The sequence below is a fragment of the Lissotriton helveticus genome, chromosome 1_1, assembly GCF_964261635.1.
Source record: "Lissotriton helveticus chromosome 1_1, aLisHel1.1, whole genome shotgun sequence".
NCBI lineage: Eukaryota > Metazoa > Chordata > Amphibia > Caudata > Salamandridae > Lissotriton > Lissotriton helveticus.
In genome coordinates, this window is record NC_136057.1 from 1004425309 (window position 1) to 1004445329 (window position 20021).

The 20021-nt window shown below is 44.7% G+C and overlaps 1 protein-coding gene across 5 annotated transcripts in view; it reads right to left on the bottom strand.

Annotated features, from left to right (window-relative positions):
* Nucleotides 1-20021, bottom strand: part of NRF1 (nuclear respiratory factor 1) — a 547404-nt gene that overhangs the window by 33802 nt on the left and 493581 nt on the right. For all 5 annotated transcript variants that reach the window (XM_078677627.1, XM_078677621.1, XM_078677613.1 and 2 more), the window contains one exon: nucleotides 9724-9774. In XM_078677627.1, coding sequence (XP_078533753.1) covers nucleotides 9724-9774 — 51 coding nt within the window. The remainder of the gene's footprint in view (nucleotides 1-9723; nucleotides 9775-20021) is intronic.

Here is a 20021-nt window from a genome sequence, read left to right on the forward strand (position 1 = left end):
GTTGATCCGCTTTTGGGGGTTTGTCCTTAAAGCTCTCCAGCGAATCCCATAAGGACCAGTAATAACGGCCCAGCAGAGTCATAGCGTGGGACACTACAGAGCCACAAGCCTTCCGTCCCCAAAACTTTTGTGCTCTACTCTTTATCGGAGAAGCGGAGGAGAAGATGCAACTGCGTGTGTCTTCTTCGCTGCTGCAATAATGACAGTCTGGAGGTGGATCCGATTTGAGGAAAAGAGGATATGATGCAGCTGGTTTATATTTTTTAGGATCCGAGCTGGAGCTGCTTTAGCCGATGATGGAGCGAGGAAGATATCCATTACCAGCTCGATGATACCAGGGACCAAAGGGCTGACATGGCGATTCCCAGCTGCTGAGCTCCTCTGGTGAGAACATCATGAAAGGTGTTCACATCATCAATAGGCGACACTCTGGAAGGATGACTATCCGTCAGGGTAGGTGAGTAATCCCTTTTGGATGAGTGTGTCGAAGAGGAAGACCAAGATGGTGTACGCCGCCTCTTGCGATGCCCCTGAGTCGACCTGCGTTCAGGGGATCTGCCTCGGTGTTCTCTGATCTGAGTGGTGGGTGACCTGTCCACTTCCTGCACAACAAGTTGCAATGGTGATCTGTGCAGCGTACTGGAGTAGGCCGTAGGCCGTTGAGCGTGACCTGCGGGCACTGCCTGCCAATGATGGAGATGTTGGAGCCATCTGGGAGAGAGATGGACGGAAGGAGATCGCTGTCCTCTTGGAGAACCTCTTGGCGGGGATCTTGGAGGCTCCTGCGAATTAACAGAAGCACTGCGTGAAGACGCAATCGTCTGGGGTGAGCTCCGAATGGAGGGAGAAGACTCTGCGGCTTCCGGAGCGTGATCGGCATCTTGATGAGTGATGTGACGTCGTTGAGGAGTGTCTCAACGTTGACAGGCTCTGTGTCACCATCGCTGGTGAGTCACTAGAACCTGATTGTCTCCTCGACGTCTTTCTCTCAGTGTGCTTCGACTCTGTATGGTGTGATGTTGAATGAATGGAGCCCATAGATCTCGCCTTTGACGTTGAGCGTGCAGGAGACCTCAACGATGAGTGGGTGGATGGAGAAATCCTTCTCGACGTCGAAATTTCTCTCGATGCTCACCGTCTCTTAGAAGTCAGTGGAGTCGAAATTCGGGCACTTCTCGTCGTCGACGGAGACCGCCGTCTTGACGAACGACATTTGGTATATTTCACTCTTGGTCTCAACGTCTAATCCCTCGCTGTTGGAGAGGATTGAGCCTTCGATGTCGAACGTCACTTGGACAACGACGGAGGTGATGAGTGCCTAGCCTCGGGTGATGAGGCGCTTCTCGTCGTTGACCACAGCCTGGTTGACGGCAATGGAGACGTTTGCTTTGACGCCGATCACCGGTGACCTTGCGACGGCAGAGCCGGTTTGGACGTCGAACGTCTAATAGACGGCAGCGACAGAGTTCTGATTCTCAAAGACGTCAAAGTAAAAGGGTTTTGACACAAAAATAGAAGTATCTTCTGACAGAAATCAGAAAAAAGTTAGAGCTGAAGTAACCAGGGTCCAGAATGAAGGAGGCAGATAGAACAACTAAACTAACAGTCACCCCTGAGGCATGATGGGAAGCTAGGGTCATGGCTGCCTGAAAGGCACGGGCCAGTTTATTCTGAGTGTTTCTGTGGGTTAGCTTTTTAGCTTTCTACACTAATGTTTTAACAATGCAGCCTATGTGCTGACAATGGTTTTTCATTCTTCCTTGCAGGATTGTGATTTCTGCTGTATATTAAAGCAGTTTTCAAATGCTTTCTTTCTCCCTGCTTTATTAGAATGTTTTTATGCACAAGAGAATTTCTTGCAACATTGCTCAGCATGACTATGGAAGGCTGCATTGTGTGTGTGTGTGTGTGTATATATATATATATATATATATATATATATATATATATATATATATATATATATATATATATATATATATCTACATATATGGTTTTCACATAAATGTGATGTGTTTCCGGGGTCCCGCACATAGGCGGGAATAGTCATATGCTTATGACTATTGAGGAGGATCCCCTGGAGGAGAATCTCTGTTCCTACGACAGCTAACAATCTGGAGACCACTACCATAAGTTCATGCCAATTATTTATTGAGTGGTACTCCACTCACCCCACGGGAGGTCGCACTACTTGTTTAAGGATTATGTTAGCTGATAAATGAACATCCGTAATTATAGGACACTCCAGAATGTAGTTTTTGATTTTAATCTAATGCAATCTTGCATATTTCCCTTTGAACTTTTCTTACTCCCTACTCCCCAGCTTCTGATGCTGTGCTTGTCCTTGAGGATTATTTCTGACCTACTTCTACACTCTTCTTGAAAAGTTTATTCCCCTAACCTTACCCTTTCTCCAGGCATGTAAACGATCACAAATGTGTGACTGTCTCTTGAATTTTGGTATAGGACCTTCAAACTGTACTGACTAGTCCTGAAACAATTACAATAAGTAATCTCTCCTGCCTTATCTCCAGTAGCGTACACTCCTGCTACCATTAATCATTCCAACATTAGAGGTCCCTGCAATCCTGCCCCCATCACATAGCTCCTTTAGATGCCCCTTCCTACTCTCCCCATTTTTCCCCTTCTCCCATCACCCAGCATGTATTTCCAGAAAACTTTACGCCCTACTATTCCCTACAGGAAAATACTTGTTTTTAATAAACTACCCCTCCCCCCCACCTAACCAAAAACGCCATGAGAATTCGCAAACATAAAATTCTCAACCAGAAGTAAGGAACTCTTATTACTGAGCCCTATTTTTTGCCGGAACAAGGACACCTTACTTAATGACCCCATCCTCTCAACAAAATCTGCGTGCCAAAGAAAAAGAAAGTCCTCTCTTCCTCACTCAACAAAACCATCACCAAGAAAATTCACAGGGCCATATTTTCATTATTGCGCCTTTGTTACACAACGATAATGCCACCATTTACATTTATAACAATGGCACCATACTAATTCTAGCTTCAGATCACAATCTAGAATTATTCAACAATCTCTTCTCCTTTCTCAAGAAAGACTAGACACGGCCACTTCTCCACCTACTCCCGTTCCGACTCCTGTCCTTATTATAATAATATCCCGCTAAAGAACTACTGATATTCTACATTCCTCCTCCGCCAGTGAAAACACCAACACTCCCCTGCACATCTACACCAATCCAAAATCTCCACTTCTCATTCCTTTGAGCCCCTTACACACACTCCCAATCAACAGGATCAGCTCACCCACTACTGCCTCTCAACCTACCACTACCAAGGTTCCGATGGTGAACCTTACCAATGCCAGCCCCCCAACCACTTGGATATTCCTGTCCACTCCACAACCCAGAACCTCTCAGGGACATCTTCAAGGACAACACCTGACACTATAAAATCTGAAATGCAACTGATTTGTTCTGACATTCTTAAACAAGTTCATGTCATCATCAACCTTGAACACAAATGGTCCTCACACTTAACTCACCTCCAGACCAACAACTGCCTATTCCCCAACTGCCACTCTGACCATATCCCTGCCTAACAGGGAACTCACACCCTTGCTGGAGATCCACACCCAACGTGATCCACACCCAACGTGAACCACTCCTACTGACCCAATAGGTTAGACAGCTATCAAACGACGACATACTCTCCCTCCTAGCCTCCCACAGCTCTGCTCTTACCAATCACACTTTACTGTCTGCAAAAATCTAGACTGTTATCACTCGCCCAATAAGGACCTCACACCCCAGGACTAGGTTTAATAAAATTGACCTCACACAGGTTCCCATCTCACATACATCCACAACTACCTCTAATACAACCCTGAAAAGTGCATTAGTAAACTGCCGCTGAGCTGTGAAAAACAATCTTGAGCAGTAGGTGGCATCGAGCGACTCAACGTCAATGTCGTCTGCATTGAAATGTTCTATATTGGCACCACTCTGGCACGCTGATAGTTTCTTAGTGACTATTCCTGCACCAAAAGCGCAGAGCCATGACTGAATGAAGTATGACCAGTGTGCAGAATCTAACAAGGGCTCTAGGGTAAAGAGAACATTTTGCAGAACGAGGAGGATGGGAGGGTCAATGAGGAACCTGTGGTTACAGTCTCCACCAGAAAAAGCATTACTGAAGGTGAGTAACTTGTTCTTCGGATAGAGACTTCTAACTGCAGATTCCTCAACTTAGTATAGATACCCAAGCAAAACCTCCCAGGAGGTGGGTCTGGGCACCGGCTCAACTGAAGGGACAAAGGGGCTAAATGCCCATCTCAATGGACCGGACGGTTCAAGCAGTAGTGCTTCGTGAACAAGTAGCAGATTTTGAGGCAAAGTACAATCCACCGGGAGATGGTTCTCTTCTGCACAGCCCTGCCTATTTTCATTGTTGTGAATCCGTTAAACACCCGAGCATCCACCCAGTTCTGAGCCACTAAAAGGACTTGGGACTGGACGGTCCCATCTACTTGAGACCCCAGGCGCAGTATTGGCAGAAAGGCGTACAAGAATCCCAGGTAATCTGCCCTGGCATTCAGAGATCCCACGAGGTGCTGCATGACTATGAAGATGTCCTGGCGATCCAGTCAAGTCCAGGTGTTCACGGCCTTCAAGCACAGGGTCCTCGATCTCACTCCGCCCTGTTTGTTGCAATACCTCTTAGTGGTGGTATTGCCCGTGAACACCTGAGCCAGCCTTCCCTTGATGGACAAAAGGAAGGCTTTCAGTGACAAGCAGATTGCTCTCAATTCCAGAGGATTGATATGGAGCAGTGATTCCGCCAAAGGACAGAGTCCTCCGATCTACACCTCACCCACATGGCCGCCACAACCCAGAAGTGACCATCCGTCACCATTGCCTGCTCAGTGTGGGGAAGGGAGGGGGTCTGCCACTGATCCAATTGCAGTTAATCAACTATTACAGCAGACCTTTTGCAATCTCCTTCGAAATCTGGACCAGGTCAGAGAAAGTCCCATGCAGCTGTGGCTGCTGGGACTTCAGATGCCACCAGCAGGATGCAGGAGGCTTTCAGATCCAGCAGCCTCACAGAAATCCAGGACTGCAGTTGAAACATCGGGATCATGCCCAATTGCCCAGAACTCTACGCTCTGGAGAATAGGCACATAACTGAAGCATGTCCAGAATTGCTCTGATGAAAGGGAGCGTCAGAAAAGGAGCGAGGTGTGACTGCGGCATGTTTATAGTGAAGCCCACTGAGTGCAGAAGGTTCATCGTAGTGTGGGGTTGGGAGACGACTGCCTGCATCGAGCCCGCCTTCAACAGCCAGTCGTCAAGGTAGAAGAAGACTGGAACCCCTGACCTCCGCAGGTGAGCAGCAATCACAAACATCACTTTTGTAAACACCGAAGGGCACTTGTGAGGCCAAAAGGGACCACAGCGAGCTGGAAATGCTTTCTGGCTTACGGTGAACCGCAGGTAAATCCCCTCGGCCTCCAGGACAGGAATGTAGAAATACGTCACCTGGAGGTCCAGCGCCAGCATCCAGTCTCCATGATGGTGGGAAGAGACACCCTGAACCAAGGAGAGCATCTTGAATTTCTCTTTTCGTAGGGAGGTATTGAGAAGTCAAAGACCAAGGATAAGACTAAGGCTAAGGCCTCCGTCCTTTATAGGTACCAGAATGTAGCGGAAACAGCAACCACACCCTACTGCTGATGCAGGCATCCTCTCGATGGCTCCTTTGGCCAGCAAAGCCAGCACTTCCTGACGAAGTAAGAAGAGATGCTGCTTCTTCGGCCATTCTAAAAGACAAGGTCGGTATGGTTTCAGAAACAGAAGGGCACAGGCCCCGCTGCAGGATTTAGAGCATCCATATGTTGGAGGTTGTTGCTTAGGTACAAGAAGAGGTGGTCCGAGTTATGAATCAATTTAGGTAAAAACGTTATTTAGTATTACTTCATACCAATAAACACCACATATTATTAAGTACAATGAAGTAGAGTTGCAGATGCAATATTCAAAGTCAAATTGCATTTATTTTTAGCAAAAGTTTACTCATGTAAATTTCCAGCAAGGAATTTGTCACAAATGATCAACATTAATTCAATGTAATTGTGAAGTCATTACATTAAAAGTGCTCTCAGTGTGAGAAGGAAGGGAAGTGAAGAGGTTGTGAGGGACTGGGTAAAGGTGGTGTGACATTTATAACATCACAATAAAATCAAATACGCCTTTACAATCAAGGTACTATTAATGTTCCCAAATCACATCACACATAGGTGAGATACATTCATTTCATTGGGTCCTATGGTGTGTTAGGTTGGCGTAGTCTACGTTTCGACCCCCATGTACGCTGAAGGGTTATTGTCGCCTCATGTTTGGGTCTTCGTCAGGACAAAGATAGAGAGCATGGAACTGACGGTCAGCGGCTGTGCCGTCGTTGGGTGGGCCTTTGCGCGCTCCTACCGATTTTGGGCAGTGATCCTCATGAGTCGGCATAGAAAACTTGTCAAAATTGTGGTTTCTTTATGGTTGCCGTGCTCGTCTGGCACCGTTCTTCTCGGCGTCAGGGTGCCGCCGTCCGCACAGCTCGATACCTCGATGCATCTGAGGATGGTTGTTGCTTGACATTGAGGCAGGTGGTGCCCGTTCCTGATGGTAACGGAAGGGATATGCTGTGTTGAGGATACATTAAAGAGATTTTGAGGTTGCGGGGGAGAACTGGACAGTACGCAGAGTGTGGGTTCCACATCCTCTGTGGGACCTGTGACCCCTGCCACAAAAAAACATTTTCCTCTGTTCTTTTCCCTCTTAAAAAAGGCTGTTGAAAGTTCTTATGTAATTGTAATGACAATCTGTGACTGCGGCTTGCATGCAGATACTTTTCACTGGCCTCCTGGGGCTTGTAGATGCATCAGTCGCAGTAGCAGCGGGTGGTGGGAGTGCTGCGGGGCGAGGGAGGAGCAGGGTGGGGGTAGTAAACTACGGCATACGGCCAAACAGAGGTAAGTAAACAAATAAATAAATCAAAAGAATTTCATTGCGCGCACTATATTGCCAAATGCGATGCAGCGCGTGCAACAAAATTAGTTTATTTATTTATTTGTTTACTCACCTCCGTTGGGCCGTATTCCATAATTTACTACCCCCCACCCTGCTCCACCCTGCCACGTAGCACTCCCACCACCGGCCGATACTGATCAGTCGTTGGCTGATGGAGACATCTAGAAACAGTGTACTACTGTTATGCATTATCACTGGCTCTTCGGACTGTTGGGAAAACACAACAGTGATAAGTGGAATACTTGCAAAAGTCTCACTGGGGGACAGAATTCCAGGTCATTGTTTTTTTACATAGTAGGTCATTCCAAATAAAGACCAACTTTATGCAAATTAGCCTCTTTCCTGGTCCAATGGGAACTGTAAGGACCTAGATTATTTCAGTGGGTAACTCTACAACTCCAAGATTAATCACAATCCATGTCAAGGTGAATCTCCAAAGTCACTAAATTACCCTGAGCTCAACACCCTGGTAGCTAGGGCATAGCTCAGGCAGGCTTAATTTAGGGCAACGTGTAAAGTATTTATTAAGTGCCAAAGCAGTGAAAAGTCGAAATCCGATTTAAAAAAAAAAAAAAAGTTTACAAAAGACCAATAAGGGGAAGTGGAGATTTGATTTTTTAAAGCTGTAAGTAGAAATAGCGCTAAAAAGCATAAAGTGCCAATGGTCGCAGTAGACTGGGACCTAGATGCAATTTGAAGCAGACCATTATGCAGCATGGGTCGGATACACCATACAGGTTAGTCCAAGTCAAAGATTTTACCTTCCGACTTAGTCTTTTAAGTCAGATCAATCATAGGCGTGCACTTCTAAAGCCTGGCAGGATCTCAAGGGAGGCACTTAGAGACTCTCAGAGGCCAACAGCTGGGCCCAGTCCAGGTCCAGTTGCCACTGGTCAGTTGAGTACTTTGAGGAAAAGGTCTCTTGCAGCTTACTGTCTCCCAGTAGCCTCACAGGAGGTCAGACACATGGTCCTTGGAGTATACTTCCTTGTGCTGAGAACAAGAGGAAGCAGGTCCAGTCCTTCAGTGCTCCTAAGTCACAAACAGCTGCTCCATCCTCTACTAATCTTCTGTAGGTCCAAAAAGTGTTCTTAAGTGGGTGCCTGGAGGTGTCACATTTATTAGTTATCACCTTGCTAATGGGTGGGGCGACTTCCGGGCATGCCCTAACCAATGGGGTAAAACTTCCAGGAGTCAATCCTACCCACTTTTCCAGTGGACACGGTTTGCCTTACTGCAAACAGGCCAAAAATGTCACATAAGGGCATTTTCAAGATAGTGAAAGTGTTCGACTACACTAAAATTGGGCTTGCAGGGGAGAGAGAGAGCGAGAGAGAGAGAGAGCGAGAGAGAGCGCGCGAGAGAGAGAGAGAGCGAGAGAGAGCGAGAGCGAGAGAGAGCGCGAGAGAGAGCGAGAGAGAGTGAGCGCGAGTGCGAGAGAGAGAACGAGAGAGAGAGCGAGAGAGAGCGAGAGAGTGTGTGTGTGTGAGAGAGAGTGAGCAAGAGTGTGGAATGTACTATGCCAGTCCTAGTGTGCTCCAACATGAAACACTAAAATCCAGTTTGAAGCAGGTAATGTACCCACAAAGAACCTCAAATCAGAAGCCTTGTTGGACAAAAGCAGGGTCCTTTTGCAACCAGAAAGTGGATCTACGAGAGTTGTCTTGGTAACTTGTTCGCTCCCTTTCAAATGTGCCCCCAGTTGTTACATGTGGCTGCACAGACATGTTAAGCACGATTTGAGAGAGTGGTGTCCCAGGATGCCCACAGCCCCACTATGAATATTCTGTGGAGTTAAAATGTGGGCCTCAACAAATGTCAGGGGCTGAGACTTTTGGAAGTATTCCACCTATCACCTTTGTGTTGTCCCGGGTGTTACGAGTATGCCTGGAAACAGGGCCTGTGCTCTCTGTGCCATAAGACGTAAGCTGTACCGCACTGATGAGGGCCATCTGGTATGGGGTTGCTAGCATTCCAGTTTAGAGCAGACCTGGCAGTTCATCCTGGAGGCTCCAACTGGAACAGGACCAAGTCTGACTTGCCTATAGATGGTCACTGTCTGAAATGGCAAAGTGGGTGAAAAATGACAGACTGATACGTGCCCACGAACGACAGCTAGTGCTTAAGACTTACACAAGCATTCCACCCATCAACCTTTGTGTTTTTGTGCTCCTGACTCTTACCATAGCAACCCTGGTCAACTCATTTTGCCTTGGGCAAAGTATGGTGTCATGGGTGAAACAAAGGGAATGGGTGACCACAAAGACTGACCCATTAACTCTTTTTCAAACACATAATGCATACTCTCTGCTTTTTCAAATGAATAAATTGAGATGTGAACAATCTAAAACGGCTGCAATTGCACTCAGCTGCACACTTTGCAAAAACATCCATGAGGGTCAGACCATTGTGTACAAAGCAATATATGTTGAACTTTACAGAATCTATGTAACATTTTTTATTAGCTGTAAAATAATGTAATAAACAAATGTGTGTTAAAATGCTGATACAATTAAAATAAGGTACAAAACTAAAGCATTCCCATTCAAGCAAGAACCAACAATGAAGTTGGATGGTGTTGGTCACCTTAATGTTCAGACAGCAACAACTTAGCAGAAGAAAAAGCTAAGAGTGTCATAAAGTACATGTGTACCCACCATCCTTGCAGACCAGGAGATTGGTACCAGAAACAGTACGGCCCTGAAATCCTGAAATAAAACAAAGATCAATCAGAACATAAAACCAGATACTTTACAAGACATTTTCTCTGGCAGAAAAGAGGGAAAAAAGTAAGGTTGGTCATGTGGAGTCTGAAAAGAAAGTCAGGTTAACCTTTAAGATCAAATGCTAACCTACAAGAAACTAAATCATATATGCACACATTGTGTTAAAGATTTTTGTCACGATTGCCTAGAAGCAACTTGCCATGCATAAACTGGACTTTTTAACCTTAACTTAAAATTAAAGAGACCAACAACAAGCCTCAGAATTTAAAATACTTAGTGAATCGTCAAACCCTCTTGTTTGGTCTCCTACCTCTGGATTTTAGGCCAGTCCCAAGGGGTTGGGCATGGCTTCTACGGCCTCTTAAGATGACCTCGCGTCTCCCTACCTCTCCTCAATAACCTCAGTACCATATGGCTAACCAGACTGAAGACAGACTACGAGCCGGAGGATTGGGCAGAGCTGGAGGCTCTTGGCCGTGGGGGGCTAGAGAGGCACACTTGAAATTCTGCATGTTTAAATCCTTGCATGAATGGCAATGGACCCCCATGGAACTGCGAACAGAGGGCTTGTTACGCCATGCCACCTGTTTGCGCTGCCCCCATGATTTCTGCATATCCTTTGTGACTGCCCCTCGATTCGACCGTTCTGGGAGACGGTTGGTGACACGATGCACGCAACCCTGACGGTCAGGACCTCTCTCTCTCCCATCCTCTGGTTTTTCTACATGACCTCACAGATTCTCCCGATCTCTCCCGGCTACAGGGCTGTCTCTTGCATACGGCGCTCACCACGGCTAAGAAATTAATTCTACGCTGTTAGCTCTCTCCCACATTCCCCCCCTCCCATGATGAGTGGCTCTCAGCAATATTTCAGACTGCCTTCACAAACGACCTATCTACAACCTTCAGGACTGAGCTGAGGCTTTCCTCCACACTTTAGCACCATTTCCAGGACGGTACCAACTAGCCCTCGGAAGGGTGCACATATACCCCGACCCGGCCACCAGGTTGCCACCTTGAGTTGTCCCCTACTAGGAATACACCGTGTGTACCTGTCTGGCAGTGCTCCTTGCAGAAATGGGCCTCTGATGCCCGTTCTTCCTCTTAACTCGCCTGCCTGTCTTTCTTTTTCCTGTTTCTCCTTTCCTTTCTGCTTTTTCTCTCCCCGATTCCCTGCCTGCCTCCCGCCCCCCAGCCCCCACAGACATGTGGGTGCAAGTAGGGCCTCTCAGTTTGTCCTCTTCTTTCCCTCCATTCTTTTCTCAGTACCTTTTTGGCCCTTGCCTCGTCTTGCTTCGTATTCTTTCTCAGTAATGTTATAAGTGCATGCGGGTCTGCGGGTACTCCATGTTAAGCCCCTGAACCTTTGAGAGTCCTTATTATGGAGGTTCATTTGACGTCTGGAAACAGTTTTGCATAACTTCGAACTGTATTTCCTTTTATTGTATTGTATTATCATGTGATTGTATTGTATTATCATGTGATTGGCTTCTTCTGTCCCTCATTCCCTCCCCTTTTGTATTGTCATCTTTTGACTTTCTCAATAAAGAATTGCAAAACAAAAAGGGAAAAAAACCTTCGTGAATAAGCCAGCATGTGCTTAAGTTGTCACACGATTTGAAATAACTTTGGAGCTATGGATTGAGGTTACATAGATCATATACTTTAGCAAACAGCGACTAACACTATTTCTGTATGCTAATACACAGTAAATGCAAGACCGATAAATCTCACCAGAGAGCAAAGAACACAAGAAACAAATCATAGATCCATTTAAATGTTGATGAACACTAAATATTTGTTGCTGCTACGGAAGCAGCATCCACTATCTCACAGTTTTTGAAGACTGCATCTTTGGACAACCAACTAAAGTATATGTAAGGCATGAGAAGTTTGATACACGACCATGTAGGCAAAACTACGGAAAACATGAAAACTAGTACAAAAAAAGGATATAATAATTTACTGTACATTTAAAATAGCGACAACATACAGTGCTCTGTAAAAAAAAGATATTCTATGAATTAAAGTTCAATCAGCGCAAGTTTGAACTGCGAATGGTACAGCTCTTTTGGTGTCCTTGTACATTTGGTGTGGACAATGATTTGCCTCAACCATCGAGTCTGCATTGAGAACGAAGTGCTGCAGTAGTGAAGGTTAGATATTAATAAAAAGGTCTCATTTAGCGACTCTCTTTTGTCCAACTTTAAGACGAGCAGGAAGCATTATCAGGGGAAATATAAATTTACAGATTTGTTTTTCGACCATCAGTGCAAGTTTAAGCAGCTTTTCGGGTAGTACAGTAATTCTGATGTGCCGTAAATGTTTATTATCGACAACCATCAAGGTCAGTCCATCAAGTTTGAGTTGAGAACATAGTGATTCGGTCATGTGGTTGATGTTTTTTTTAGAGACCTGTAGCCTTCCCAATGGTGGGTATTTGCCCTTACCCTACTTAACAGGTGGCAATTGATTTTAAGTAGCTTCTGCAAGTAACGGAAATTTCATGAGTCGACAAATTATTTTGTCCTTCGTGTTAAAGAGGGAATGATGCTGCCCTGCATCTGTGTATGATCCTTTCCATGAAAGCTTGGAGCGGAAGAAACCTGCTTCTGATTAGCGCTTTGCACATGCACACTCGATGTACGAAGTCTTCACTTGCCAGCCCGCAGTGCACAGCCTGAATGATGCATTTCCGGTTTGTTTTTGCCAAACTGCCATGTTATCTAGAGAAGGAAGAGTTCCGAACCCATACAACAGGACTGTTTTGTTTTAGGTAGAGGCGCAAGCCTGCTCTCAAATACAATTCTCACAAAATACCAGGGCGGCTAATTATATTTTGCAAAACATATCGAATCAGAATTTACATAAAATAGTTTATGCACCCAGACCACCGGGCTCCATACTAACCCCCCTAAATTCGAACTGTTCCTGTTGTGCGGCGACCAGGGAAGAGGCATCTCGGTGGCCCAGTTGACTCACACTGAGGGCTTTAAATACTTAGGTATTTTCAAGTCGCCTTGCCCAAGGATTTCCTGGGCACACAATATAAATCCACTTATCGTCAGTCTCTGAGATGAGACAACAATATGGTCTTCTCTCCCGCTCTCGCTGTATGGGTCCTCTACGATTTTTAGGTCTCGCCTGTCGATGCGCATCGAGCAAGCGAGACTATAGGGGCTCATCGACTCTTTATCTAACTTGCAAGGAATCGTGGCGATTCCTTGCAGTGCCCGTGACTTTTAAGCTCAATGCGCATGTGCATTGAGCTTAAAAGCGCATGCACAGCCGCCCGCATTCCTCCGACACCTTTGAAGTGAAGCTTAGCTTCACTTCAAAGGCCCGGCTTCTTCACACCCACATGCCGCTCTGCCCCGCTCCGCCCCCTCCCCTGAGTCATCCTGCCTGCCCTCGACGTTCCCCCCGCCCCCCTCCCAGCTTGTTTTCTTTCTTTTGAAATAGCTGTCTTTCTGACACTTGATAATATTGCATGTTGTCAATCTGACCCTATGCTTGCCTGTTGGTTATTTTTTTAATTTAAATTACGCGCAGACCTACGAAAATGCACCCTTTTACATTAATAGCAGTCAACAAGGGCGCCCGCCCCCTCCCTATCCCGGGCGCCGCTTAGGTTTCAGCGCGGCACCCGCTTTCACTTTTAACACGGCGGCCAGTCAACAATGGCGCATGCAGCTCTTTTCTGTCACGCTGTAAACATTCAAATTATTTGACTCCAGGAATTCCTGCCCCGGCCTGTTTAGACTCCGAGCACTCTCTGGTATGACAGAAGCACATTTTATGTAGTTCGGCTGAACTGCCGCCGCTCCTCCAGCTTGTTTCAGAAGAGTTGCCTTCATGCATTTTAAGTGCGTTGGCTAAAAGTGCACGGCATAGTTTTAGTTTGCGGGCAGGTTTTCTCATCTGATGCTCTTTCTGCTGTTCACTTTGTCCCATGCAGTTTTTACCAGTGTGCGCATTAAAAATAATGATGTTTGTCTGAAATGCAGCCGCCGCTGCGCTGTGTTTGGGACTGGCCTCGGTGCTGCAGATTAGAGTGGACGTGCTAATCAATTGCCCGTTTGAGAGGAAGTCATCCCGTGCCTTTGCATAATCCATTTACATATCCCCAGAAGGTGCCCGATGCCTGGATTGTGTGCTTCCTGTTCTGCGGGGCCCCAGGGCCCTCTTTCTGCCATTTGTTCCCCTTCAAGAGAGTAAGATAGCGTGGGAATATTTGGAGCTCTTCAGGTTTGGGGCCCAATGCCACTCCGTGCTGGTTCTCCTGGCGTCATGTATGTCTCTCTCTGAAACATGCCAAGGACAGGCTGCAGGCTCTGCAGCTTGTAGTGCCTCGTTTTGTGTGGGTAGGGGAAGGGTTGACCTCACTACAGTGTTTACCACAGTTAATGAAGATCAGATGGGAGAGTACACACAGAGCAGCTCTCTGGGCCCATTCTGAGCCACGTACTAATGGACACAAACAATGCATCCGTGACGTTCGTCTTAAGGCAGCCCTATTATACTAAACCCGCCTTTTCTTGACTTTTTATTTTCCTAAACCCATATTTTGTTAATTAAAGGTGTAAATTTTTTAAAAAGAAATGTTTGCAAATTTTTTTTCATGTAAGGGCCCACTGTTCTCACACTGCTTCTCCCAGCGTTCTTTGCATTCACGTTTGAGAGAGGCTCCTCTGAGACCGGTAAGTGCATACATGGATCTATATAATGCGTATGTAACTCCAAGTGGTGCAGTGAAATATTTTAACTCCTCCACGGGGAAGAACGCATTGTGTTCTCGGTTTATTTTTCCTGACACGAAAACTTGTTTTAGAATAGGAAATGGAGTTTTCGCTTGCCCCTGCCTCTGCCGTGCTCTGTTAGCAAACACTGCACATAGAAGTCACGCGCCGGATTCCTTCGCATTTCCTACTGCTAGTCAATGGCTAGTTTTTGTTTTACTTAAGGCAATATTACTTATTTCTTCCGTGGTGTAGACCTTTCCTGTTAGGGGCTTTGTTGTTCTGTGAGGACATTGAGTAATCGTGCTCATTGAAGACGATAGCAATGTTATAGCTGTTTGAAGAGCACCTGGAATGGCTCGCCTGCCCACACACGGTGACTGTGGGGAGGGAAGAGCTGAGCCTCCCTACTACAAGTGTTTAGATGTATCTGCTAGAGGCTGCCAAGCAAACTAGCAAGGCTTAGAGTACGATGGATGTTGTCTGCCACTCAATGTATACTTAATGTGAACATTTGCTATTAGGTCTAGGTTTGCAAATCACAGCGTTCCCCGTTTGGCCCCATGGCGCCCTCACCCTCACACCCCCTCACACACCCTCACTCACCCTCTCACCCTCACTCACTCACCCTCATACACCCTCATCAGCATAGCATAACAAAACATAGCATGGTATAGCAAAAGAAGCATAGGATACACAAACTCACAACCCTTTCACCCTCACCCTTGCTCTAACACTCACCCTCACTCACTCACCCACCCACCCTCACCCACCCTCACTCACCCACCCTCACTCACCCACCCTCACTCACCCACCCTCACTCACCCTCACCAGCATAGCATAACAAAACATAGCATAGCATAACAAAACAAAGCATATGATAGGAAAACATAGCATAGCATAACAAAGCATAGCATAACAAAACACAACACAACATACCATAGCATAACAAAACATAGCATAACAAAACAAAGCATAGCAAAACAAAACATAGAATAGTATAACAAAGCATAGCATAGCAAAACAAAACATAGCAAAACACAACAAAGCATAGCATAACAAAGCATACCATAACAAAGCATAGCATAACAAAACATAGCAAAACAAAACATAGCAAAACAAAACATAGAAAAACACAACAAACCATAGCATACATAACAAAACATAGCATAGCATAACAAAACACAACAAAGCATAGCATAGCATAACAAAACACAGCATAGCATAACAAAACAAAGCTTAGAATAGCATAACAAAACATAGCATAACAAAACATAGCATAACAAAGCATAGCATAACAAAGCATAGCATACCAAAACAAAGCAGAGCATAACAAAGCATAGCATAACAAAACATCTCATAACAAAGCATAGCCTAGCAAAACACAACAAAACATAGCATAGCATAACAAAACACAACAAAACATAGCATGGCTTAACAAAACATAACAAAACATATAATAGCATAGCAAAACACAGCATAGCATACCAAACACAGCAAAACATAGCATAGCATAACAAAACATAGCATAACAAAACAAAGCATAGCATCATAAAACACAACAAAGCATAGATAGCATAGCATAACAAAACATAGCATAACAAAGCATAGCAGAACAAAGCATAGCAGAGCAAAACATAGCATAGCATAACAAAACATAGCATAGCATAACAAAGCATAGCCTAGCAAAACACAACAAAACATAGCATAACAAAACATAGCATAGCGTAACAAAACAAAGCATAGGATAGCAAAACTAAACATAGCATAGCATAACAAAACAAAGCTTCGGATAGCAAAACAAAACATAGCATAGCATAACAAAACATAGCATAACATAACAAAACATAGCATAACAAAACACAACAAAACAGCATAGCTTAACAAAACAAAACATAGCATGGCTGAACAAAACATAATAGCATAGCAAAACACAGCATAGCATACCAACACAACAAAACATAGCATAGCATAACAAAACATAGCATAGCAAAACAAAGCATAGCATAATAAAACACAACAAAGCATAGCATAACAAAGCATAGCAGAGCAAAACATAGCATAGCATAACAAAGCATAGCATTGCATAACAAAACATAGCATAACATAGCATAGCATAGCAAAACATAGCATAGCATAACAAAACATAGCATAGAATAACAAAACAGCATAGCATAGCATAACAAAACAAAACATAGGATAGCAAAACAAAACATAGCATAGCATACAGCATCACTCAGCACCAACACAGCATCACTCTGTGGCACCACAACATCACTGAGCTCCACCACAGCATCAATCTGTTCAACCATTCAACAACAACTGGTTCAAATATGTTATCTCAATGTTTCAAGCTTTATTACAAATGTAACAAAAAGATGTTAATATTTGACATATGTTCTTGGATTTTCGTCACAATAAAATACACTGAACATAATCTTCACAAATGTTATTTACAAAAGTTTAAGCTATTGCCATTATAAATTACAATGACTTATTTAAGTATTAATTATTAAAAAAATTAAAAGCCATCGTTATTTGTAATATCAATACATCTAAGTCACGTAAATACAAAACATGTTGCATTACAAATTCTATAGGTGTCACATTTGCGAAAGTTATAACTATTGGCATTGTAAATGACAAAGCTAATAATTTAGCTATTTTCAAAAACAACACATAAATAAAAAAATTGTCATTTACAAGACCAATAGCTCAAACTTTCCTAATGCGAGACCTATTGCATTGCCCTAACTCACACTCACCCTCACTCACCCTCACCCTCACTCACCCTCACTCTCACTCACTCTCACTCACCCTCACTCACCCTCACCCTCAACCCCTCACTCACCCTCACTCACTCACCCTCACCCACCCTCACCCACCCTCACCCTCACTCTCACTCTCACTCACTCTCACTCACCCTCACCCTCACTCACCCTCAACCCCTCACCCTCACACAGTGCAATAGGTCTCGGAGCATTTGAGTTAGAGCTTTTAGATTTGTTTATGGCTTTTTTTCTTTGTAATTCTTTAGCATTGCCTACAGGAAACAAAAATGCTAAAGATTTAAAAAAAAAACCCATAAACAATTCTAAAAGCACTAACTCTAATGCTGCGAGACCTATTGCATTTCCAATGCTTGTTAACATGGCCACTGTGTCATATTGTCTTGTTGTACCGACTACAGAACTTCCTGTACCACATACCGCAATCCTGTTATACGCAAATAAATGCCATTCATAATAAATTCCTATGGAATGGGGGGGGGGGGTGCTGTTCGGGTGGAACTACAAACTTGCACCCAGTCAACATATTGCGGTGGCATCAGCGGCAGATGTATATATTCCTATTACGCAGCCATCCATTTACTAATCATAAATGAATGGTGGTATAGCCACTAATAGACCCGGAGTTTGCACTGGAGCACGCGGCGATGGAGGGTGTCCCCCTCCATCGGCTATTATATAGTGCACGGAGCCTAGACTTGCTACCTCCTGCCAGCAGAACAATGATTCGGCTCTGGGGGTACACAGTTGGGAGGATGGGTTGGCACAGTCGCCTGACCTAAGCGACTCCCCTGTGGCACAGTACCCACCTATGCCAGGTGGCGCTCTAACTGGATTTCGCAAATGGGACCTGGTGGGCATAGCCATACTCTGGGATGTTAGGAAGGGTACTAATCTAAAGTCCTTCCAACAGTTACAGGCAGAATTTCAGTTGCATAAGACGCAATTTTATAAATACCTCCAATTGCGCCACGCTCTTACTCCCATGATTCTCTCCCTGGATACCCAGCTGGATTGTCACCCCCTTGAGGGCCGCCTCCTGATGGGAGACCTGGGTGCACATAAAATCCGACAGGTCTATCAGACCTTAACACATACCAGAATGATAGTACACAAGACTAGAAAGGCTTGGCAGAACGACATACCAGACGACGACTGGGCTGAAGCCATCTCAAGCCCCCGGGGCGCGGCTGTATGTTCTTGATACCACCTCATCCAATTTAAATATGTACACCGTGTATACTATACACTACTCCGTCTCTGGAGGATGGGGGGGGGGGGTCATCCCCCTCCAGTGGCTACACTGAGAAAGAGAAGAGGGAACATTCACACATACGGTCTGGCTCTGCACAGCTCTACAGCCCTTCTGGCATAAAGTCTCAACCTGCCTGGGCAGGGTATTATCCTGGGTTCTCCCATATGACCCAAAACTATTTTCACTGCACAGCACCGACAGGATAGGGGGGGAACCAGTATAAACAGCACCTGCTTTTCCTGGCTCTCACTACTGCTAAGCGCGACATAGCCCAGTTATGGAAGGAGGCTCCCCCCCCCCCCCACGACATTGGGGAAATGGCGTAAAGACCTAGACAGTTGCGACAGAGGAAAATATGGTCCTGATGGGCAACATATCGGGGTATCGATTTACCTTCCCTTCCCAGTCAGACCCCCTGATGGGAGATTCTCTCCGCACTCCTTTGACCACAACACACCACACGTTATACTTCATCATTGCCCATACATGTACTCAACTCTACTTCCTAGGATGCACGGGTATTGGAACGGTCTGCGCTAAGTTTTTGTTGTTACATATGCAAGTTTTGCAGTTAATAATGTATATAAGCTTGGTAACTCTGAATCATTTTTACTTTCAATATGTATATGCAGGGGCGCGGCCCATACTGGACCAGGAAGGAGTCAATAAAATGTGTTTTAAAAAAAACTTTATGCACAAATGACAATTAGAGGAATAAAAACAGCTGTTTAAGAGTTAAAACAGTCCATGAAAGACCTCCAAAATAATCCCAATTCATAATATAGAATACATGGTTCCATATAAAATAGCCTAAAAAAGTTTAAATATATGATCAGTTAAATTATTGAATATTATTATAAAAAATCTTTTAATCTCCTGGTTGCTACTGACAAACCAATGTAAGATGCGAGGCAATGACACACAAGCTAGTCAGAAAGCATATGTTAAAAAGTTACAAAAAAGTGTAAATTGGATTGTGGAGAGGTTCCATCACACGGAAAAACCGACTATTCGTTTTGTGAGTAGATTCCCATAGGGTAGCCTATCATACACGGGATGAGATTTAACCAGAATCTCACCAATATAAAACAAAGTTGCATATTAGTGACGAACGCTAAGTAGGAATGGAAGGTAACCCTGAATATAATATTACCATAGGTTTATTACGATTACATTCATGACTATCATGCCACCTTTTTGTTGAGTTTTTTATTTTCGCATTTAGAAATATTTTGACAATTAACTGGGTCCCTATACAGGGATTGCAGTCCCAAAGCTGTTAATGTATCTTTAACATATTGGATCCAGGGAACCTTCTGTACCTGATCAGGGGTTAGACAATCCCTAATAATGTCTTGTGTTAGGGCCACAGTTTCCCGTCTCCATACTGAATGCCATTATAAGACTGGGGCAAGGCGGGCTAAATCTGATATATAGGGTGCCATC